Genomic DNA, 25,819 nt, shown 5'->3' with positions numbered 1-25,819 from the left:
CTTCCTAGCCACCTGCACATCACTCTTTACATGTCTGATAGCCTGCTTTCAAGTCACCTGGGACATACAAATTCCTGCTGGCTTCCCCACAGATTTTGGTTTTTGGAAGCCAGCAGGAAGTTGTGAGGAGGTCCTTGTTTAATAACCTGTAAATATCATTTAACAATCTAAATGGAGACAGCAGGAATTGTTGCTAAGTGAGGTGGTCACATAACATTATGGTTTACAACTGCATCACTTAGTGACACAGTTCCCAATGGTACAGCTCTGTCTGTCTGTCTTTCTTTCTTTCTGTTTATCTATATCAGTATTTTATATTATCCATCACAGCTGCATGACTCTGGGCAGTTTTCAAATAAAATTATAAAATCAGAATTAAAAAAATTAACAAAATTAAAACAGTTAAAAAGAAAAATTGCACAGTTAAAAGGCAGTGGGAATGCCTTTAACCCATCAACCAACCCAAGAATTGGATGACATTATGAAAAACAGTATACAGTGGGCATTTAGAATCAAGAATCATTTTTTAAGAAAAGGATAGATATTTGGATTTTTTTTTCTATAGTGTTGTGTTGGGTGAATGAGGAGGCAAGAGACGAGTCTTCAGCAACAACAGCTCTTTAATGTATGGTGTGAATCCAGAAACTGGCACCAGGGAACAGCTCCCCTTTTATACCCACTCGGCTGAGGCATCAGCCAGTCAACAACGTGTATTGTCCTGCCCAAAGTTCCCTCCAAATGTTCTATACAGAACACCCCTCCCTTCCCAGAAAACACTTTGCTCAAAAACTGGAACTATTTACATACGTAATCACGCAGGTAATTAGGGCATTCCCTATGCCTAGTTGACCTGTGCAATTTAGTTTTGGTCGGGGCGTCATGTTGGTCGGAGGTACTTTCTGTTCCTCCCAGCTCGTCTACTGGGCCCTGTGGGTTTGGATTATTGGCAGCTTTTTCTTCAATCGGTAATGGATTATTGGCGATTTTGTCGTCAACGGAATTTGGCTGCGGTTGAGGCTGGCACTGGTCGCCTAAGTCCTCAGGTAAGTCCCCCGGCCACTCCGGGTTTGAGTTAGCTGTTGGAGAAATTTGTTGGTAGTCAGGGATTGGTTTCTTTGGTGTTTGTTCTACCCGTCTACATATTTGATCTATGTGTCTTTGCCATATTTTTCTATTGCCCGTGTCCCCGATGTAGGACTTTGGGCCTGTGATTCCTGTTATTATGCCAGCTAGCCATATGGGCCCTTCAGCATAATTTCTGGCGAATACTGGTGCTCCTATCTGGAAACCTCTTGCCTTTTCCCCTCCCCCCGGTGCCCGTCCGGGGAGTAATCGGGGTTCAACCTATCCAATGGACACCTGCATTTTCTTCCCATTAGCAATTCTGCTGGGCTGTGACCCATGGCCGTGCATGGTGCGCCGTGTTGGGCCACTAGGAAGGTGTCTATTCTTTCCTGCCAGTCCCCAGGTCCCAATCGTGCCAATGCCTCTTTGGTTGACCTTACAAATCGCTCTGCCAATCCATTCGAGACTGGGTGGAAAAGTGCCGATAGGGCATGGCAGATTCCTAGCTCTGCCAGGTAGCCCTTGAAAAGGGTTGCGGTAAATTGTGGCCCATTATCTGAAATTAGGGTGTCTGGTAACCCATGAGTTGCAAACAGTCTTCTGAGGACTCTAACTACTGTTTCTGCAGTGGTGGATTTCATGAGTATTACTTCCAGCCACTTTGAGAAAGCATTTACTATAATTAGTAAATTATCGCATTGGGGGTATCTCGCTACCCATTTCAAAATGTTATCGTCCATTTGGGGCCACCATACATAGCTTCTTGCTAACCCCTTCATTCGGACAATTCCAGGGTGCCCCACATGTAGCATATCTAATACCCTTTCTTGGATGCTGGTATTACAATGCGATCTCCCCACAGTAGACACCCTCCCTGCGTTGACAATTCAACCTGTTTCATTGAAAACTGTCTGAATTCTCCTGGTACTGGGCTGATTGGCCATCTCTGGTGCACCGAGCCAATGATACTCTGGATGCCCTCGCTGCTTCTGCTGACATGAGGGGCCCCAAGTCCAAAGAGTCTGTTAGCAGGGCCGGTCTCCCCGGGGTTGGGTCCTCCACCAATTTGGGCAGTGGGCACCTGCTTAGAGCATCGGCATGGCTCAGTTCCTTGCCAGGGTGGTGGATCAGGGTGTACGAGTATGCTGCCAGGAAGATGGCCCACTTGGTCAGTCTTGGGGACATGGCCACCGGTGTGGGTCGGTCTCCCACTAACAGTCCTAGCAGGGGGCAGTGGTCCGTGATGAGTTCAAAAGTTCTTCCGAAGAGGTACTCATGGAATTTCTTGACCCCAGCCATGACAGCCAGGGCTTCCCTGTCCAACTGGCTGTAATTCCTCTCGGCGCGGGATAGGTTTTGGGAGAAATATGCGATGGGTGCTTCTGATCCATTGGGTAGTTGGTGGCTAAGTACGGCTCCCACTCCAAAAGGGGAGGCGTCGCAGACGAGGACATTTGGTAGTGTGTTATTGTATTGGATCAATAGGCTGTCCTCGGATAGTAGTTTCTTGACCCCAATGAAGGTGGCAGCTTCAGCTTTCCCCCAAACCCAAGGTGTTTTCTTAGCCAGTAGTCTATGTAAGGGTTCTGCTACGGTGGCTTTTTGTTGCAAGAATATCGAATAGAAATTCAATAGACCCAGGCAAGCTTGGAGATCTGCTTTGTTCTGTGGGGTGGGTGCCTCCCTGATGGCTTTGACTTTTGTTTCTCTGGGGTGGATGCCCGCTTTATCTATCCTATACCCCAGGAATTCGACAGTTGGTACTCCTATCTGGCATTTGTCTAGTTTGACTGCAGTGCAGCAGTCCTGAAAACTGTCAGGATGCCCTTAATCTGTCCCCCAACTGTTGTTGGTTATCTGCTGTTATTAGGACATTGTCAAAATAAGGCTCGACCCCTGGTAATCCTTGCAGCAATTGTTCCATCAAGTTTTGGAATAGTCTGGGGGCTACGCTGACCCCAAATTGTAACCGGGTGCATTTGAAGGCACCTCTGTGCATTACAATGATCTGTGCTTCAGCCATGGTGCCACCTACTGGCAGTTGCTGGTACACCTGCACCAAGTCTAATTTAGCAAAGATTTTCCCAGGCCCCAGGGAGTGTAGTAGATGCTGCACTATCAGTACTGGGTAGACTCTTTTGTAGGGCCTTGTTTAGGGTTGCTTTGTAATCCGTGCAGATGCGGACAGACCCATCCTGTTTTATGGGAGTCACTATCGGTGTCTCCCATTTAGCATGATCAATGGGGACCAATACTCCCTGTTTCACTAGTTTGTCCAGTTCTTGGTCGATTTTGGGCTTTAATGCGAAGGGAACCCTCCTGGCTTTCAACTGAATTGGGGCAATCGTAGGGTCTAAGCTGAAAGAGATAGAGGTCCCACATACTTGCCGAGGCTGCCCAAGAAGACGTCCCGGAACTCATAGAATAGTTCTTCCTTCAGATTCCTGCTGATCATATGGACTCCGATGACTCCCATTCCGAGGGCTCGGAACCAGTCCAGTCCCAGTAGGCTGGGGAGTTTCCCGCGAATGATGGTGACCGGTAGTTGTTTGTCATGCTGGCCGTAGGTTACTCTCACGGTGGTGATGCCCTCCATGGGGACTCAGTTCCCTTGGTAGTCTTGCACTTGAAATCTTTGTTGTTGTAGGGTCTCCTTTGTGATGTGCGGTAGTGCTGCCTTGATGCTTGCCCAGAACATGATTTTGAGTGATGATCTGGTATTGATCTCCATTTTTTAATGTTTTTATTTTTTTTATTTGCATTTATATCCCGCCCTTCTCCGAAGACTCAGGGCGGCTTACACTATGTTAGCAATAGTCTTCATCCTATTTGTATATTTATATACAAAGTCAACTTATTGCCCCCAACAATCTGGGTCCTCATTTTACCTAACTTATAAAGGATGGAAGGCTGAGTCAACCTTGGGCCTGGTGGGACTAGAACCTGCAGTAATTGCAAGCAGCTGTGTTAATAACAGACTGTCTTAGCAGTCTGAGCCACAGAGGCCCCCTACATTTCAAATTGTACGCCATCGATGCCAATCCTGGTGAACATCTTTTTCTCTGGATTGGCATTGGCTTGTCCAGTTCGAGTTTGGTTGGGTTTCGCGCCTTTTTGGAAATGGCCATTTTGATTCCTCCAGTGGAATGGCGGCTGCCAATTGGTTGGCTTTGAGCCGGTTTTGTTTTTTTGGCGGGAAGGTTGGTTCACTCGGCATACGCTAGCCAAGTGTCCTTTCTGCTCACACTGCCTACCGACAGCATCTTTAAAATGGCATGCGCTTCGGGAATGGTTCCCTCCACAACTAGCACATTCGTCTTTGTCGTCTCACCCCAGCCTCTCTGTTTTGTACACTTCTTCCTCTGAGTCGCTGTCACTCTCGAACTGAGCCTCTTCTCAATGTATGGGCATCGTGTTTGGTGGAGTGTTCGACGAGTTCGGCCTCTGAAGTGTTTCTGCGGCTTTTGTCGATAGCTCATGTGCTCTTGCCTCATCAAAAGCGACTTGTAACGTTGTTTTTGGCGAGCAGCCTCCTCTATAAGCAAGTATCTCTCACTCCACAAATTAGTTGCTCTAGGAGTGCATCCTTGAGGTCTTGGTATTCACAGTGCATCATGGCTTTGCACAGGGCGGCCATGTAAGCACTGATCGGCTCACCTTCTCTCTAGAAACTCATACCATTGCATGAACCTGGATGACACCGGGGCTTAGTGTGCTCTGAGAGTTTCCTGAAGTACTTGCCAGGGCACCATATGGACAGGAGTTGGCTCTAATAGCAATTCAGCAGTGTTGAAAACGGCAGGGCCACAGTGGCTCAAGAAATATGCCCTTTTCCAGTTGTCCGGCATTCTCTTGAAGTTGTTCACTTCGAAGAAGCATTCAAAGCGGCCCATGTATGATCTCCACTTCTCGGTGGCTGGGTCGAAAAGTTTCGATGGTGTGTAAGCTGCCATCTGTGGTCTGGTTTCCATCAAGGTTGCGCTGAACTTGCTGGATTCAGAAGTGACTCAATCACTCTGGGTGTCTCTGTGCCAACCTCGATCCCACCTTCGTTGCCAATGTTGTGTTGGGCGAATGAGGAGGCAAGAGACAAGTCTTCAGCAACAACAGCTCTTTAATGTATGGTGTAAATCCAGAAACTGGCACCAGGGAACAGGTCCTCTTTTATACCCACTCGGCTGAGGCACCAGCCAATCAACAACGTGTATTTTCCCGCCCAAAGTTCCCTCCAAAAGTTCCATACATAAAATATAGTATCAAATTTTAGTGTCAGTTACTGCAACCATTTGAATGGAAGTTATGGCCACATATTAGAATCATGACCTACAATTCAGAAGCAAAATAATGGATTTATGAAACTAGAAACAAACACTTTTCAGTTAATGCTTATCTTTGATAAAACATGTCCTCTCAGAAATTTTATCCTGACTACCTCTGGGATTTTAGACATATATAAACTCTATCATAAATTAAATATCAAACTACCAGTTATTTAGCACATTTCAAAACACACAGAAAATACAATTACCTATAAAATATAAGGCATATTGTTGAATTTTTATGGAAAAATTCATTATTTTTCCATAAAAATAATGCGGCATTATTTTACCTAGTCCAAAGGGGGGGGAAGGGGGTGTTCATAGTGTAGAGTATCATTCCATCTGTACAGTAAGGGGGAGGGGCAGATATGGCGGAGGTGAGGGGCCGCATCGTTCTTTGGGAGCACGTGTTCGCTGTTTAAAAGCGATCACGTGCTCCGGCCCCTCAGTCCTTACTTGTTCCCCGGATGGTCAAGACCCTCAGAGCTTGGGTCTTCGGCTGATGCTGTGCAATGCCCGGTCCATGGTTAATAAGGCTTCCCGATTTGTGATCTTATTCAGAGGGAGGCCGCGACTTTACAGGCATTACGGAGACCTGGTTGGGCACAGAAGGGGGTGTACCCCTGGTTGAACTGTGCCCTCCGGGTTTCCGAGCATTCCATCAGCCGAGAGCCCAAGGTAGGGGTGGAGGGGTTGGGGTTGTGATTAGAGAAAGTCTAAAGCCGAGGGAGTCCACTGTACCTCAGATAGCCGGTTGTGAATCCCTCCTTGTGAAGTGGGGCCATAGGAATCAGATGGGTTTGTTGATCACGTACCTGGCTCCTTGCTGCGTGACTACAGCCCTACCTGAGCTGCTGGAGGTGCTTGCCGGAGTGGCGGTTGAGATTCCCAGACTTTTGGTCATGGGGGATTTCAACTTGCCATCGGCCGGCTTGTCATCAACGGCAGTCCAGGAGTTCCAGGATTCCATGACGGCCTTGGACCTGATTCAAGTAACTGATGGCCCTACACACATTGGGGGTGGCACACTGGACTTGATTTATATCTCTGGACAGTGGTTTAATGATCTGGAATTAGGAGATTTAGTGATGGAACCTGTGTCATGGTCAGATCATTTTCTCCTTCGCTTGGACTTTCGGACCGCCGCTCACCACCACAGGGAGACGGAACCAATGCGTTGGTTCCGTCCCAGGCGCTTGATGGACCCCGAGAGATTCCTGACGGAGCTTGGGCCGTTTCCTGAGGATCTTGCCCACGGCACGGCTGAAGAACTAGTAGCGGCCTGGGAACAGGCCGCGGCTGGGGCTTTGGACTGTGTCGTGCCTTTGCGGCCTCTGACCTGGCGCAGATCTCAATTGGCTCCTTGGTTTTCTGAGGAGTTGAGAGAGATGAAACACCGGAGAAGATGCCTAGAGAGTACCTGGAGGTCTAGCCGTTCCGAGGCTGATCGGACACTAGTTAGGTCTTTTTCTAAGACCTACCTAGTGACACTGAGGGAGGCGAAACGTTCTTACGTTTCCACCTTCATTGTGTTGGCAGATAACCGCCCGGCCGCCCTGTTTCGGGTGACCCGCTCTCTCCTTCATCAGGAGGGGCGGGATGACCCCTTGCAGGGACGTGCTGAGGAGTTTAACGGTTATCTATACGATAAAATCGTTCAGCTTCAGGATAGTTTAGACCAAAATTGCGATGATCCAAATGAGATGACGGAGACGTGTCTTGTTGAGGTTATTTGGGATGAGTTTGATGCTGTGGCTCTCGAGGATGTGGACAGGTTACTGGGGAGGCTACATGCGACCACATGTTTACTGGACCCGTGTCCCTCCTGGTTGGTGCTGGCCACACGGGAGGTGACATGAGGCTGGCTCCAGGGAATTATAAATGCTTCATTGTTGGAAGGGGTTTCCCCGCCGCCTTGAAAGAGGCAGTGGTGAGACCCCTCCTCAAGAAGCCTTCCCTGGACCCGGCTATTTTAGGAAATTATCGTCCAGTCTCCAACCTTCGCTTTGTAGAGAGTGTTGTGGCATGGCAGCTCCCCCGGTACCTGGATGAAGCTGTCTATCTAGTATTATAGTATTATAATACTAATATAGTATTATATGTCAATAGCCGGAGCAACCATTCCAGTCCGGCTTCCGATCCGGACATAGCACGGAGACAGCTTTGGTTGCGTTGGTGGATGACCTCTGGAGGGCCAGGGATAGGGGTTGTTCCTCTGCCCTGGTCCTGTTAGATCTCTCGGCGGCTTTTGATACCATCGACCATGGTATCTTGCTGCATCGGTTTGGGAGTGGGAGGCACCGTTTATCGGTGGTTCTCCTCCTATCTCTCTGACCGGATGCAGACGGTGTTGACAGGGGGGCAGAGATCGACCGCGAGGCGCCTTACTTGTGGGGTGCCTCAGGGGTCAATTCTCTCGCCTCTCCTGTTCAACATCTATATGAAGCCGCTGGGCGAGGTCATCAGTGGCTTCAGGGTGAGTTACCATCTGTACGCTGATGACACGCAGCTGTACTTTTCTACCCTGGGCCACCCCAACGAAGCTGTTGAAGTGCTGTCCCGGTGCCTGGAAGCTGTACGGGTCTGGATGGGGAGAAACAGGCTCAAGCTCAATCCCTCCAAGACGGAGTGGCTGTGGATGCCGGCACCCCGGTACAGTCAGCTGCAACTGTTGGGGGCGAGTCATTGGCCCCAATGGAAAGGGTGCGCAACTTGGGTGTTCTCCTGGATGGACGGCTGTCGTTTGAAGACCATTTGGCGGCCGTCTCCAGGAGAGCTTTTTACCAGGTGCGCCTGGTCCGCCAGTTGCGCCCCTTTCTTGATCGGGATGCCTTATGCACGGTCATGCATGCTCTTGTCACTTCTCATTTGGATTATTGCAATGCTCTCTACATCGGGCTTCCCCTGAAGTGCACCCGGAGGCTTCAGTTAGTTCAGAATGCAGCTGCGCAGGTGATTGAGGGAGCCCCACGCTGCTCCCACGTAGCACCGCTCCTGCGCAGTCTGCACTGGCTTCCTGTGGTCTTTCGGGTGCGCTTTAAGGTTTTGGTTACCACCTTTAAAGCGCTCCATGGCTTAGGGCCCGGGTACTTACGGGACCGCCTGCTGTTACCTTATGCCTCCCACCGACCTGTACGCTCACACAGAGAGTGTCTTCTCAGGGTGCCATCCGCCAAGCAATGTCATCTGGTGGCCCCCAGGGGAAGGGCCTTCTCTGTAGGAGCTCCTACCCTTTGGAACGAACTTCCCCCTGGTTTGCGCCAATTACCCGACCTTCGGACCTTTTGCCGTGAGCTGAAAACGCATTTGTTTATTCAAGCAGGACTGGCTTAAATTTTTAATTCTAAACTTTTAATTCTAAACAATTTTAATCGGGGTTATTATTTATAAATTTTAAGGATTTTTAAATTTGATTGTTTTAATTTCGGCCATTTATGGATTATGTTTGTTTTAAATTTTTGTTTTAATTGTACATTGTGTTGTTTTTATACTTTGGCTGTACACCGCCCTGAATCCTTCGGGAGAAGGGCGGTATGTATAAATAAATAAATAAATAAATAAATAAATAAATAAATAAATAAATAAATAAATAAATAAATAAATAAATAAATAATAAATAAATAAATATACCACTTGATTTACAATTGCGAGCCCAGAATTACAGTTGTAAGTTGCTGTGATTCTAAGTTGAGGCACCATGTGACTGGACCTGAATTTTTAACATTTTCATCGTGATTGTTAAGCAAACATGGTGGTCATTAAGTAAATGCAGTGGTCATTAAATGAGTAACTTTTTTCCACTAAGCATTTTTTGTTGGAAAATAGAAATAAAAGCTCAAAACCAGCAAAACAGTGGCAAAATGAGTCATATGACTTTGGAACATTGCAAATGACCATAAAACTGAGCTGGTTGCTGAGCATCCATAGTGAGATAAGCAAAGGAGAGGAGCAACCATCATAATTTCAAAAATGGATCACAAGTAGTTTTTTGAGAGAGGGTCCATAATAACTTCAAACAGTCACTAGGTGACCTGTTGCATGTTGAGGGCTACCTATATACCACATTACAATTTAATCTATATTAAAACATTTTATTGTTGTACTTTCAAGCTTTAAACATTATATTTCAGTTCAAAATAGATTGTTCAATTAGAATAGAATGACAGAATTGGAAGGGACCTTGGAGGTGTTCTAGTCCAACCCCTTGATCAGGCAGGAAACCGTATACCCATGATGGCAAACCTATGGCATGTGTGCCAGAGGTGGCATGCAGAGCGCTCTCTGTGGGCACACGCACTGGCTACCTGGTCTTTGGGTTTCCAGCACTCCAGCATGCACAAAGACCAGTTGGTTGGGACGCATGTGCACACCAAAAACCCGAAGACCAGGTGGCCGGTGCACATGCATGACCAGAAACCAGAAGGCTAGTGTGCATGTGCATCCCTGTGCACATGCAGCTAGTCTTCGAGTTTCTGGGGCTGTGACGTACGTGCATTCTGGTGTGGGCACTCGGTGCCGAAAAGGTTCGCCATCAGTGCCCTATACCATTTCAGACAAATGGTTGTTCAATCTCTTCTTAAAAACTTCCAGTGTTGGAGCATTCACAACTTCTGGAGGCAGAGGGGGTGTGGCCAGCAAAGGCGACACAACGTGGATTTAGGGGCTCCTGGAGAACGCTGATATCCCAGCTGTTTAGGGGATTCCCCAAGGAGTCATAGCTGTCTTGGAGAGACAGTGAAGAACGAGGACACAGACTGGTGTAAACAGGGAAGTCGCAAATTCTCTGGAGTGCTGGTATTTGCTTTCGACCCAGCAGCGAAGGAAGACAGCCATTAGGAGATGTCAATAGCCGGAGCAACCACATGGAAGGAAGAAAGAAAGAGAGCGAGGCGATTATCTGGGTGAGAAACGGAAGTCTTGAAAACAAGATTCTTTTTATATTTTCATCTCTCAAACTTTAAAAAGATTTTGAAAAGTTATGGGAAAGAGGAGAAGGGAGGCAGATAAATAAGACTACCTCCCCACTTCCGGAACAGTGGCGGCAGAGCGGAAGCCAGAAATAAAAATTAATTAAAAACTAATCACAATAAATTTAAAACAAATTTAATGGATTGAAAGCAGACTGGTCAAAGAGATTTTGTATGGATAATGAATCATTAGGTATTGCTATTTAAATTTAAATTTCGGCTTTGAAAGTTTAAAGTGAAAGAAGAAAGACTTTTAAATAAGCGACACTGCCATCTAGTGGCGATAGAGAAATTAAATGGGAGTATTATAGAATAGAATAGAATAGAATAGAATAGAATAGAATAGAATAGAATAGAATAGAATAGAATAGAATAGAATAGAATTGAATTGAATTTTTATTGGCCAAGTGTGATTGGACACACAAGGAATTTGTCTTGGTGCATATGCTCTCAGTGTACATAAAAGAAAAGATGCGTTCATCAAGGTACAACATTTACAACACAATTGATGGTCAATATATCAATATAAATCATAAGGATTGCCAGCAACAAGTTATAGTTATACAGTCATAAATGGAAAGAGATTGGTGATGGGAACTATGAGAAGGTTAATAGTAGTGCAGATTCAGTAAATAGTTTGACAGTGTTGATGGAATTATTTGTTTAGCAGAGTGATGGCCTTCGGGAAAAAACTGTTCTTGTGTCTAGTTGTTCTGGTGTGCAGTGCTCTATAGTGTCGTTTTGAGGGTAGGAGTTGAAACAGTTTATGTCCAGGATGCGAGGGGTCTGTAAATATTTTCACGGCCCTCTTCTTGATTCGTGCAGTATACAGGTCTTCAATGGAAGGCAGGTTGGTAGCAATTATTTTTTCTGCAGTTCTAATTATCCTCTGAAGTCTGTGTTTTTCTTGTTGGGTTGCAGAACCGAACCAGACAGTTATAGAGGTGCAAATGACAGACTCAATAATTCCTCTGTAGAACTGAATCAGCAGCTCCTTGGGCAGTTTGAGCTTACTGAGTTGGCGCAGAAAGAACATTCTTTGTTGTCCTTTTTTAATGATGTTTTTGATGTTAGCTGTCCATTTGAGATCTTGCGATATGATAGAACCTAGAAATTTGAAGGTTTCTACTGTTGATACTGTGTTGTCTAGTATTGTGAGAGGTGGAAGTATGGAAGGGTTTCTCCTAAAGTCTACCACCATTTCTACGGTTTTGTGTGTGTTCAGTTCCAGATTGTTTTGGTTGCACCACAAGGCTAGTCGTTCGACCTCTCGTCTATATGCGGATTCGTCATTGTCTCAAATGAGACCAATCACTGTCATGTCATCTTCGAACTTCAGTAGCTTAACAGCTGGATCATTGGAGATGCAGTCATTGGTATACAGAGAGAAGTGGGCAGAGCACACAGCCTTGGGGGGCCCCTGTGCTAATTGTAGAGGTATTTGATGTGATCTTGCTTAGAGATATAGAAGATGAAACAAAGCGACCTTGGACATTGTTTTGGAAAGTGGCAAGCAGTTGATGATAAGAAGTGGTCGTGTGATTTTGTAACAGGAGGAGGAGAAAAAGAAGAACGAAAGCTTTTGTAAACTATCTGGATACTAAGCTGCTTGTTTTGTTTTCTTTTTTCTCCTCCCTTCTTCTGTCAGAAGACTGGAATATTGATATTTTTTTCCTGGCTTTTTCCTTTTGGATTAAATTTTTTTTCTCTTTTTTTCTGTGTGCATGTCTGTGCAATTGGTATAATTTTTATTTTTACTTTTGGATTCTGTTTTCTCTCTTTTCTTTTCATTTTTCTCTATTTTTATCTTTGCAATTTTTTCTTTTTGGAAAAGATATTTTATATTTTTTCTACATGTACTAAGTGATTGGATACTTTGAAACCTTGAAATTCTGGAATTTTGAAACTGGTGAATTTTTATTTTTTCTCTCAATTTGGCTTTCTTCTTTTTCCCCTTTTTTTTCTCTTTTTCTTTTTTAATTCTTTTCTCCTTTGCTTCGTTTTTTGGGTTGTTCATTAGCTTTGGATATTTTTAGAAAAACATAAGTGGATTAAGGTCTCAAGAACCTGAAAAGTTGGAGGGTTTCAAGAGCAGTTTTGGAATTTGAGCTTGGAATTTAAACAAAGTAATAATTGAAACTCGAAAATTGAACAATTTGGATTACAAATTGAATGTGGTGAGTTGAAGAGACAAGATGGATAAAGGAAAGAAAGCAACACAACATTTATCATCACCATCAATACCAACAAAGACAACAGAATCTACATTACAACAAGAGAAAATTAATATGGATTTTAAAAATAAGTTACAGAACATACATGAAAATCTTAAGAAAGGACTAGAAAAAATGGAAAGAATGGAGGCAGAATTGAAATAAGTTAAAGAGTTAATAAGAAAAAATGAACAATGATTGCAACTAATGGAAGAAAAAGCAGAGGTAATGGAGCAAAAAGTGGAAGAGATGGATTGTAGACTCAGAAACACTGATAAAAATCAGGAAAAAACAATTATAACCCTCAAAATGGACAAGGCTGACTTTTATTTAAGATTTCAAAATATTGAGGAGGAAAAGGGAGAAAATCTACCAGAGAAGATAGCAGAGATATTAGCAGTAGTGATGGAAGAAAGTAAAGAAATCATTTTAAATGGAATTGATGAGACATATAAAGTGTATACAAGATATGCGATGAGAAATAATCTACCCAGAGAAATTCATGTCAGATTTATGAAGAAAACTTTGAGAACACAGATATTGCAAATGATGAGAAATACAATGATAAAACACAAAGGGAGAGAAGTGGTGGCACTAAAGCAAATCCCAAGAAGAGTGAGAGACCTGAGAAGAGAATACCAATTTCTCACAAAATGTCTGATAAAAAGGGATAAATTTCAAATGGCTGATTCTGGAAGGAATGTTGGTGAATTGGAAAGAGCAAAAAATCAGATTAGTTTCAATAGGAAAAGCAGAGAGATTTTATGAACAACATATAGGTCTTCAAGAACAAGAGAGATTGAGAGAAGAAAGGAGAGATGGACAACAAGAGGAAAAGAAAGAGCAGTCAAGGGAGATGACTAAAGAACAAGAAGAGAAAGTAATAAGAGAAGGAGCACGACCAAAAGAAATTGGAGAGCGAACAGAGATAAGAGTGACTAGATCAACAGCACAAGTAAATAAATAAGAAATGGAGGAAGAAATTAAAAGCATTATCTGAATATAAATGAACTAAATTCAATAAACGCAATAAAAAGAAGGACAATGTTTAACAAATTAGAAAAGCTAAAATTAGAAATTATATGTTTACAATAAGTTCATATTAGAAAACAACGTAAAAATTTTTGTAAAGAACAAAATTAGGGAAGTTGTATGCAACACTGGTCTCTCAAAGCAAAAGAGATGTGGCATTTTATATCAAACAGACAATTCAATCCAAACAAATATTTGAAGATAAGGAGGGAAGAGTATTAATGGTAGAAATTGTAATGAACTATAAAAAATATTACTTGTAGGAATATATGCTCCGAATAATAATCAAGAAGAATTTTATGCAAAATTACATAAAAATATTAGAATATGAATATGAAAATATTTGCATAATGGGGATTATAATGCAATAGTGGATAATGAATTGGACTATAAATCTACAAAAATGAGTAAAAAACCAAGGAAAACACTCCCGAAAACTTTCTACACAATGGTAGATGAATTAAGTCTACAAGATGCTTAGAGGAAGAGAAATTTAAAAGAAAGGCAATATACATTTTATTCAAATAGGCATATGTCATGGTCAAGAATAGATACGATGTGGATGTCTACAGATTTAATATCTAAGATAGACAAGATTGAGATAGAGACAAATATATCGACCACTAGGCAACTCACTTGTGGGGTGCCGCAGGGGTCGATTCTCTCACCCCTCCTGTTCAACATTTATATGAAGCCGCTGGGAGAGGTCATTCGTGGTTTTGGGGTGAGTTGTCAGCTGTATGCCGACGACACTCAGCTGTACATCTCCACCCCGAACCACCCCAACGAAGCCATCGATGTGATGACTCGGTGTCTTGAAGCTGTTCGGGTCTGGATGGGGACGAACAGGCTCCGACTCAACCCATCCAAGACGGAGTGGCTGTAGATGCCGGCAGCCCGGCACAGTCAGCTTACCCCATTGCTGACTGTGGGGGGCGAATCGTTGGCCCCCAGGGAATCGGTGCGCAATTTAGGTGTTCTCCTGGACATATGGCTGTCTTTAGAAGATCATTTGACGGCCGTCGCCAGGGTAGCTTTTGGTCAGGTTCGCCTGATTCGCCAATTGAGCGCTTTCCTGGACCGGCTGGATTACTGCAATGCTCTCTACATGGGGCTCCCTTTGAAGAGCATCCGGAGGCTCCAACTGGTACAGAATGCGGCCGCGCGGGCTGCATTGGTTGCCGGTGGTCTTCCGGGTGCGCTTCAAGGTGTTGGTTATCACCTTTAAAGCGTTCCATGGCATCGGACTGGGATATTTACGGGACTGCCTGCTGCCGCCAGTTCCCTCCCATTGTCCGGTGCGTCCAGTGCACTCTCACAGGGACGGCCTCCTTAGGGTGCCGTCAGCCAACCAATGTCGGCTGGCGGCCCCCAGGGGAAGAGCATTCTCTGTGGGGGCCCCAGCTCTGTGGAACGAGCTGCCGGTGGGACTCCGTCTTCTCCCTGATCTTCGGACCTTTAAACGCGAGCTCAAGACTTTCTTTTTTCACCAAGCGGGGCTGGCCTGATTGATTGATTTTAATAATTGGGGATTTTAGCGGGCTTTTAACAGGGGTTTTATCTTTGTATTTTTATCTAATAGTTTTTAAGTATACAGCAGTTTAATTAGATTTTTAATTTTGTTATGGTATTTTAAATGGTTTTTGTATTATTGTCGTTTTATTTGCTGTACACCGCCCTGAGTCTTCGGAGAAGGGCAGTATAAAAATGTGAATAATAAATAAATAAATAAATAAATAAATATGGGCAGATCACAACCAGATAATGATGGTATGGAAAGGCCAAAGAAAAAAAATGAGGAACATTAAATCAAAGCTTACTAAATGAAAAAGACTTTATACAATACATGGAAAAAGAACTGACATTTTTTTTCAAAGAGAATAAAAAAGAAGATACATCATTGCAAAATGTATGGGACACCAGTAAGAGGTTTAGCAATGACTTAAGGGAAAATTTCTTTCAGGGAAAAGAAATAAACAGAATAAACAAATACAAAGAGAAATAGAGGAAGAATATAAGAAATTAGAGAAAGATTTATAAAAAATCCACAAGACAAAAAAATTAAAAACTTAATGGACTTGAAAAAAACACAAATTGAATCTAATTGAAAATGAATATTTGGCAAGAAAAATAAAATCAACAAAGCAAAATTTCTTTGAAAACGCAAATAAACTAGGAAGGTGGTTGGCATACAAAATGAAAAAAGAAAAAGAAAAGAAATTAATAACACAACTATTAGACCACGATGGAAAGATATGCTATCAAAATGAGGAAAAGAAAAAAATAATTGAGGAATATTACAAGAAACTATAACAACAAGAGCAGATATCAGAAGGGAAAATAGAACATTATCTGGAAAAAACAAAGATTCCTAAAATATCAGAGGAATTCAAAAAAGCACTAGAAGAAAGAATATCAATGATGGAATTTATAGAGTGGATTAAAAGACAGAAAAATGGGAAAACCCCGGGGCCAGATGGATTACCAGCAGAATTATATAAAGAATTGCAAGATGTATTAAGTGATAAAATGCTACAAGTATTCAATGATTTACTAACAGAAGCCAAGGCACCGAAGTCATGAATGGAGGCATATATAACTCTTATACCAAAGGAAGAATCAGACCTGCAACAAATAAAGAATTATAGACCAATTTCATTATTAAATGCAGATTATAAAATATTTGCATCAATTATGGTGGAAAGACTGAAGAGGTTGTTGAATGAATTTATACATTTAGATCAAAATGGTTTTCTACCTAAAAGACAAATTAGAGATAATATACGGATCATATTGGATACATTGGAATATTACGAAGCTCATCCAGAAAAACAAATGGGGTTGTTATTTTTAGATGCGCAGAAAGCATTTGATAATGTGAATTGGGAATTTATGATTACACAATTACAAAAGATGGATTTTGGGGATAGATTTGTAAACATCGTTAAGACTATATATATAGATCAATCGGCAAAGGTAATAATAAATGGTGAAATGACAGAAAAAGTAGATATCAGAAAAGGAACTAGACAAGGATGTCCGTTATCTCCATTGTTATTTATCTTGACGTTAGAGGTTTAAATAGAAAAATAAGACAAGATAGTGAAATAAAAGGAATGAAAATTAAAAAAGAAGAATACAAGCTATAAGCATTTGCGGATGGTTTAGTATTTATTATGGAAGAACCAATGGAAACAGATTTAAAGTTAATGCAACAAATAGAGAGATATGGAGAGGTAGCAGGATTGAAAATAAATAAAGATAAAACTAAAATTATAGCCAAAAACATGAGAGAAAAACAAAAGAAGCAAATAATGCAGAATTTAAATATTCAAATAGTGAAGAAAGTGAGATATCTGGGCATTCAATTAACTTCAAGATGTATTACATTGAAGGAAGATAACTACTACAAATTGAGGAACCAAACTGAAACAGATTTGGAAAAATGGAAATATTTGCAACTATCGTTAACTGGAAGAATAGTGTTAATTAAAATGAATGTACTGCCGAGAATTTTGTTCTTCTTTCAAACATTTCCAATAAAATTGGAGAAGAAATATTTTGAGACTTTGAATAAGATGATGTGGAAATATATATGGCAAGGAAAAAAAAAGCAAGAATTAATATTAAACTGCTTCAAGATTCTAAGACTAGAAGAGGATTTGGCCTACCAAACTGGGAACTTTATCACCAAGCAGCGATGTTAACCTGGGTTAAAGAATGGATTTTATTGAGAAATACAAGACTATTGACTTTGGAAGGACATGATTTGCAACTAGGTTAGCATGCTTTCTTATGGTATGGCAAAAATAGGATACATGGATACTTTCAAAGACATTGTGTAAGAAATGGCTTGTTAACAATATGGGAGAGAGTGAAAAAAAAACACTACATGGAAATACCAACGTGGCTTTCAACAATAGAAGCGTTGATACATCCGAATATGATTAATATGAATAATATTGTATGTTATAAAGACATTTTAACTGAGAAGGGAGAGTTGAAACAGAAGCAAGAATTAGAAAAACAAGGTATTGAGACTGATTGGTACACAAGATTGCAAATACAATCAAGATATGATAAAGACTTGAAACAATTTGGTTTTAATTTGGGGGAATCAGAGTTGGATAAGATACTGACTGGAAAGGATGAAAAAATGATTAAAAAATTGAATAATTACTTATTGCAAGTTAAAATAGAAGATGAAAAAGTAAAAGAAACAATGATAACTTGGGGGGAAAATTTTGGTTATGCAATAGAATTAGAGAAATGGCAACAACTATGGGAAAGGAATTATAAATTGACAGTGGAAACGGAATATAAGGAAAACCTATATAAAATGTTTTATAGATGGCACATGCCACCAGAAAGACTAGCAAAAATGTTTAAAGATAAATCAGCTAAATGTTGGAAATGCTTGAATTTGCGGGGTCATATTATTATATGTGGTGGACATGTATAGAAGCAAAAAAATATTGGTTTAGAATACAGACATGGTTAAAGGAAATGCTACAAAAATCTATAGAATTAAAGCCAGAAATTTTCTTATTGAGTATTTTGCCAGAAAGATATAGCAAAGAAGAAATGTATTTAATTACCCATGTGATAACAGCAGCAAGACTTGTATTTGCGCAAAATTGGAAGTTAGAGAGAAACCAATCAGAAGGTGAAGTAATAAAAAAGATCTTAGATTGTGTGGAAATGAATAGATTAACTTTAAGAAAAAAAGATAAAGAGGAATCGGTGTATTTCAAGACATGGGAAAGATTTTAGGTATGGTTAGAAAAGAGAAAGAAATAAAAATCAACAAATAGATAAACAATGTTAATAAATGGAAAAGAAATGAGAAAAATGGTAATGAAGAAACAGAAACCCAGATATCGCCAAAATAGATGGAAAAGGGGGAGGGGGGATGAAGGAGAAGATTATATATATAAATGTACAACCATGAAGTGATGGATTGTTAAAATAGAAAAGAAATATAAAAGAAAGTATATACTATCAGAAGATTGGAGTGGCTCGGATATCAAACAAGGGAAATAATATACAACAAAGAAGAAAGAAAGAAGAGAGGAATAGAAGGTAAGATAGAGGAGGTGAAGGAGAGAGAGGGATGGAAGGAAGGAGAAGGCGAGGAAGATAAGTTAGGGGATAAGAGTAGGAGAGAAGGTGAGAAAGGAGGGAAAGAGAAGAGGAGTGGGGGAGAGGAAAGGGAAGTAGGCATGAGGAAGGAGAGGAGGAGGAAGAAGGTAGGAAAGGAGGAGGAGGGAGGGAAAAGAGAAGAAGTTTTGTTATAAAACGAAGGGAAAGAAAGGGTAGAAGAGCAACTCCAAAGGTAATTTAAAAGTTTTATTTGTGTGTTTTCTTTAGAGAGAATATGTATGATTATCTATGAATAAGAAAATGTGGCCCGTTCTGGCGGAATGGTCGCTCACCCCGATAGCTCTGGGGTGAGCGCCGAGATTCCCCTTGGAATGGGGGTCCATTGCGGACCCTAGCTGCCTCGAAGTGGCAGCGAAAAATGGGGGAGCCACCGGGGCGAGCGGGGAGACAGCGAACTCCCCTCAGTCCCAGTTTTTTTCCTCCGACCCACTGGGGAGGAATGGCAGCCAATATCAGCTGCCCCAAAGCTGGAGACGGCCACAAGAATCGGGCAGGAGAGAAAGCACAACTATTTGGAAAAGATATTGAAGCCGGGTGACTTATCATCAGCTCACCGAAAGGTATGGAAGGCAAGTTTTGCCAACAAACAAATTTAAAGAAAATAAGAAAATAAGAATTGAAACAGGAAAAGAAAGTGGAAGGAAATAATTAAAAACAATTAAAGACACCTAAGCCTGGAAAGAGAGTCTGAAACCTATCTTAAAGACTCTAACTATGGATAAATTTAAAAGTTTTTTTTTAATTAAATACTTTAATTGCAACTAACTTTGGATAATTTTAAAAGAGGGGAGGGAAGGGAAAAGAAGAAAAAAGTTGAATCTGATTATGATTTTAAAACTTTAAAAAATGGACTTTGATTGATTTTATCTTATCCCCCCATTAACATTTTGAAACAAAGGAAATTTGGCTTCAAAATGGTTACTTCACTGTTTTGCTAAACTACAGTATAAAGATTGACATCTGAAGGTAGAAGAAGAACTGCAGAAGAATTGAAATAAATTGAAACAAAGGATTTGATGATAATCGTGGATTATAATTATAATATAAAGACTGATACTTAAAGACTTAGAGCATCCCTAAGGAAAGACCTCTAAGATTGATAACAATAAGAACAAGATAGAAAAGGATATTAAATAATTATTGAAGTATGGTATTTAATGGTAGAAGACGATGTTTAAGAGGGGAATCCCTTTGTGATTTCAGGGCATTCTAAGAAATAATAAAGCACTTAGATGGTGGACCTTTAAGAATTATACACAAATCTGATAGTTAAGAAAATATATTTTTTGAGCACATGAGGAAGATGGGGGTAAACAGGGAATTTAACAAGTTATGAAAACACAGTTTCTGGAGCACGCTTAGTGAAGTTGAAAAATCTGAAGATAAAGCTTGTAATTAGAATATCATAGAAGAGAATCTTATTTTAGGATAACATTTAGGATAACATTTAGGATAGGGAGACTTTTTCTTTTCTTTTCTTTACTTTTGTTCCTTTTTACGTTGATTTTTATTGGAAAGGGATTTTTGAATTATACAAGTGATGGGAGACCTTTTAATTAAGGTGAGAACAAAGGCAGGAGAGATTTTTACTTTAAGTTTCCTTTTTATATCGTATTTGGAATGGGACTTTTGAAACAATTAAATGATGGGTGACCTTAAATGATTAAGGTGAGAATTAAGATAGGACTTAACTTTTTTAATTGGTTTCTTTTTTTTTCTATTACTTTTTTCTATGTTAAATGGGATTTTGAAATATATGTGTGATGGGTGACCTTTTAATTAAAGGTGAGATTTATGTTAGGAGAGAATTAGATCTTGTTTTCATTTTATTTTTTGGGTTATAGGTCTTTGAGTAATATTAGAGGGGCAATAAAAGGGACAAAAAACATGGTAATTAGATTTGATTAAACATTTTCCAGGATAAAAGGATGGAATAGACTTTAAAAGAAAAGGCAATCACAAAATTTGAAAAGGGGAAAATATTGGATAAATGATATAATGAGAGGATGAAATTTGAAATATGTTTGATACCTTTTTCAACAAAGATTTGTATGTTTTGTTTTTTAAAAAAAGAAAATGCACATTTATCACATGTGTATAAGAAAAAAATAAATAAAAAATTTAAAAAAACAACTTCTGGAGGCAAGTTGTTCCATTGATTAATTGTTCTAACTGTAAGAAAATTTCTCCTTAGTTCTAGATTGCTTCTTTCCTTGATTAGTTTCCATCCATTGCTTCTTGTCCTGCTCTCAGGTGCTTTGGAGAATAGCTTGACTCCTCTTCTTTGTGGCAGCTCCTTAGATATTAGAACACTGCTATCATGTCACCCCTAGTCCTTCGGGGGGGGGGGTGTCTTATTATTTTGGGAGTGTAGGAGGCGGCTAGTGTGGCCACCTCATGGCTACTACTGAGTTGCGCTGCTGTAGCAACAAAACACAGCCGCTCGTCAGCGCTGGGGCAACCAAAGATGGGAATCTCCCCAGCGTTCTTGGCACTCACCCACCTCCCTTCCATCCATCCCGCTCGCCTCCAAACTCCCACCCCTGCTCCCGCCTCTCCACCAGACGACCCCCAGCAGCCCTAGATGCCCAAAGCCTACACCCCGCCCGGCTCCCTTTTCCATAGCACCTGGCTCTTTATTGAGTGGGGTGGCATGTGGGGCAGGGGAGAAGCAAGATGCGTGGAGCGAAATGGGCTTGTTCCTCTTGCCATTGCCTGCAGGCAAACATGTTGTAGGGTAAAACCAAACTCCTTGTGAGTTCAAGAAGCTTGATTAAACTTGTGAGGTTTTTTTTTATCCTACAATGTGTTTGCCTGCAGACAATGGGGAGACATGCGACAGAGTTACAAGGCAGATAAAACGGCTCCATAACAGGAGCCTGGCTGCTGCCCTTTCCTGCTGTCTCTTTGTCAAGGTGTGTGGCAGGTAGGGCGGGGGGAGAAGCGAGAGGCGTGGAGTGTGTTGGGGCTCTTCTTGCTGTCTCTTCTCCCCCTCTCGCCGGGCATGGCAGGGCTTCCTGCCCCTGCCCAAATTGATGCAATTTGGGGGGGTAAGTGAGGAGTGGTGGGGCCAGAGAGATGCAAGACATGCATCTTACGTGCCTTGCAGCTCAGTTGCATGTATTGCCGTTGTCTGCAGGCAAACACATTGTAGGGTTAAAAAAACCTTTGCGTTCAATTAAACTTCTTGAACTCGCGAGAAGTTTGGTTTTACCCTACAATGAGTTTGCCTGCAGGCAACCCCTCCCTACCTGCCACCCCGAATTGCATCAATTTGGGCAGGGGCAGGAAGCCCTGCCATGCCCAGCAAGAGGGGGAGAAAAGATAGCAAGAGGAGAGAGCCCTGTCTTGCTCCATGCGTCTCGCTTCTCCACCTGCCACCGCCCTTGATAAAGAGCCAGGTGCTGTGGAAAAGGGAGCCGGGCGGGCGCAGGCTTTGGGCATCAAAGGCTGCCGGGAATCACCTGGCAGAGAGATGGGAGCAGGATGGAAGTTTGTAAGCGATCGCTTCCCCTTTGCCTTCTCTTCCAAAAGTGCTGGCCATGCCCATCCTGTCACTAGGGCTTATTTTCGGGGGAGTAAAAAGTATATTTACGCTCACCCCAAAGATCAGGATTGGCCTTATTTTTGGGACATGTCCTATTTTCCGGGAAACACAGAAGCTTTTGGAGAACAGTGAATGTGACTTAATCAAGAGGAGATACTAAACTGCAATAACTGAACTTCAAAGACAAACACAAGACTAATTTAGGTATATTCTCAAATATCATAAAAACTACAGAACATTTTTTTACTTATTCTTATGCTACCTTTTCTGTTGCAGGTAGTCTTTGACTTTTAACCACAATTGATACTAGAATTTCCATCACTAAGTGATGGAGTCATAAAGCACAATGTCATATGATCACATCTCTTAGCAATGGCAACCTCAGCACTTCCTGTTGCCGTAGTTAAATGAATTTCAGCAATTGTTAATCAAGCAAGCACACCAATCCAAGCTACTGCCAATTTGGTCTCTCCCAGCCCACAGCTTCAGTTTTTCTAAAATAAGATACTGCCTCCTCTTCAACTATCTATTCCCCTCCCCCCATTCCCAAAGTCTGTCTTTTTGTCTGTCCTATGTATTAGCTTGCAAGCTGACAAACAAGTCCAGAACTTTGTGGCTCTGGGATTATTTGCCCGGCTGAGGATTAGGGGCTTCTTGATGCAGAGCCACTCTAGGCAGTACTAAGCCACCTTTGGAAATCTCAACTGCCATATTCTGCCCCAACTGCATGGTACAAAGGCACAGAATCTCAGGAAGCCTCAGCAGTATGATGCAAAACTGTTGTATTCCAACCCCCACAGAATGACAGAAAACTACAGAGTCCTAGGAAACCAGTTATCCCAGTCCAATCTCATCTGCACTTGCCCTTGTCACCTTGTGGCTCCTACTGTCCTACATTCCACCAATTTTTCACCATCTTCTTTCTCCCAGTGTTGTCGAAGTATGTTCACCCTTTGAAAGGCAGCTGGTAAGCAAGCGAGGCCATATTCCCCTGGTCCAGTGTTTCTCAATTGTGACAACTTGAAGAGGTATGGACTTCAATTCCCAGAATTCCCCAGCCAGCACAGCTGGCTGGGGAATTCTGGGAGTTGAAGTCCACACCTCTTCAAGTTGTCACAATTGAGAAACTCTGCCCTGGTCTCATAAGGAAACTGCCTTGTGTGACCTTGGGAAGAAAGTATCATGAATCAGCAACTGCCTTGAAAAGGATCAGGCTTGGTCAGTAGTGGGAGCAAGAAGATAGTGAAACTCAGCTAGGACATCAGGAACAATGGAGTGCAGGGGGCCAATGGGGCTTAGAAATAGTTGGGAGTTGCAGTCATATATGCACTGGGTCACCAAATGCCTGAGTTCTGATCATGTGACCGTGGAGCCACAACAACCATCATAACTTTGGGACCAACCATAAGTCTTCGTTCAGTAACACTGTTAACTTTGAACCATTGCTGAATTAATTACCATAAGTCAAGGACTGTATCAGCAAAATTGTTTTACACAACATAATTTACGCACTATAAGATGCACTGGACCATAAGACACACATTAGCTTTAGAGGAGGAAAACAAGAAAAAAAGTCTGCTTCTTCCTCCCAGCATCTATCCGGTATTCATCTGGCTAGTGTCCTTGCAGCAAACAGCAAACAACCTTGTCAGCTTTAGCATGTTATTGCAGCCCCAAGCACTGGTCAACTGAGCTGAGCTGCTGCCGCCACCAGAGAACACTTTAGCCTTCACTACCAAGCAGCTGATTGGTAGGATTGGCCTCCCAGAATACTGCTGATTAGCTGTGCTAGGCAGCAGGGCTCGCCGCCACCGCTTATCGCCACTGCCATCTATTGCCACTACTGCCCATTGCCGCCGTCACAGATTACCTCCGGCAATCACTGCCACCAATCTTGGTTTGCCCCCTATCACCGGCAATGCCATTCGGCAGCAGTGAACAGTAGCAAACTGCAGAGATAGGCAGCGGCGGCTAGAACAGCTGATCGGCAGTATTCCGGGAGGCTGATCCAACTGCCAATCAGCTGCTCGGCAGTGAAGGCTCCAGCGTTCCTGCCAGTGTCAAACGGCGGCAGCAGTGACAGGCACCAACCCCACTCCCAGCCACCACAATATTTGCTCTATAAGACGCAGAGTCATTTCCACCCACTTTTTTGGGGATGGGGGGGGGAGTGCATCTTATAGTACGTAAAATACAGTTCTCATTAAATACTAAGCAGTAAAAAACCTCTCTGACATAAATAAAAACATATATTTTTTATCTGATTAAAAAAGGACAGAAATTTGGGTTAAAAGCTTAGAGCTTAATTATATTGATATTTAATAAAATAATTATGATCAAAACAGTAATTATGTAAAACCTCTGAGTCAAATCAAATAATAAAAAATAAAAAGCTAGTGTGAAAATATTATCATGTCATGTTAAAAAGTATTACTTTCTTTCCACAATTGTTAAGTGAATCACTGAAGTTGTTAAGTTAGTACTAATTTTTGATTTACATGCAGATGTGTTTTTCTACTGTAGAAGGTATCTACCACTGAATAAAATCTTTTCACTTTCACTTGTAGTGTACAGATTTGCTCTAACAAATTGGCAACATTCTGCAGGAAAAAAAATGAAATACACGCCACCTATGTGTGATGAGAAAAAACAAAGAAGTCTCGCTATATCAGCAGAAGTGCACTCTGATTATTGTACAATCCTAACCACAATCTCCTATGTAACAGCCAACTTTAACAAGACAAAGATATTCCTTTATGGGTGGAAAGAGCAAGGATTGTGCGCATAGGCATGAAAGCAAATAACTGAAGGCAGAAAAATACAGCTGAATGAAGATCTTACAATAAGAGTGTCAAGGGCCAATGTGCAAATTCAACCACCTAGCTTTCTTATTCATTTTTCTGAACGGCTCTAGATCATGTCTTTCACTAGACTGGAATTGGTATTATACTTTTTTTAAACTATAATCATTGGAAGAAAAAAGGCAAATATCTACTATAAAAATGTTAAAAACAAGCATTGTACCGTAGTCTATCAGGTGGAAATTCCATAGATGAATCAATATATCTGTGAAAATATATTCCCTAGCCCCATAGTTCTCTAACATCAAACTGTACCACACAAATAAAATTGAAGAATTGTGTATATGTCCCATAAATTGTGGCATTCTGAAGTAATGTAAAGTTTATGTACAAATTTTCACATTTAGTGCAAATTTAACAAAATGCAGAATAATTACAATTATCCACTTAGCAAACAAACCTTTTTAATGTTATCTTACCTTAGATATGTGCCATATAGGAAGAAAACTGACACCATCAATCCATTTAGAAGAAATATCATAGCCACATAAAAAGAAGCAGGATCTCCTAATCCTATCAAATAGCAATTCACATGGAAATAAAATACTTCATGTTTTGATTTTTAAATTAAGTTCCACTGTTCAAAAATTCTGCATATATTAATATATTGTTATATAACTAAATTCTCTTTTATGTTTAAGCTTGCATTATT

General features: G+C 41.5%; 1 protein-coding gene across 7 annotated transcripts in view; it reads right to left on the bottom strand.

Moving 5' to 3' along the window:
- DPY19L1 (dpy-19 like C-mannosyltransferase 1) overlaps positions 1–25,819 on the bottom strand; it is a 142,854-nt gene that overhangs the window by 102,065 nt on the left and 14,970 nt on the right. For 6 of the 7 annotated variants that reach the window (XR_009155115.1, XM_058183355.1, XM_058183354.1 and 3 more), the window contains one exon: positions 25,587–25,680. The exons of the other annotated variant lie outside the window; for it this stretch is intronic. Coding sequence is in view for 5 of the 6 variants with exons in the window: in XM_058183355.1 (XP_058039338.1) it covers positions 25,587–25,680 (94 nt within the window). In the remaining variant the exon portion in view is untranslated. The remainder of the gene's footprint in view (positions 1–25,586; positions 25,681–25,819) is intronic. 7 annotated transcript variants of the gene reach the window in all.

Source organism: Ahaetulla prasina, chromosome 4, assembly GCF_028640845.1.
Source record: "Ahaetulla prasina isolate Xishuangbanna chromosome 4, ASM2864084v1, whole genome shotgun sequence".
NCBI lineage: Eukaryota > Metazoa > Chordata > Lepidosauria > Squamata > Colubridae > Ahaetulla > Ahaetulla prasina.
Note: the sequence above shows the minus strand (reverse complement) of the source record. Positions and strands in the feature narration are given on the sequence as shown.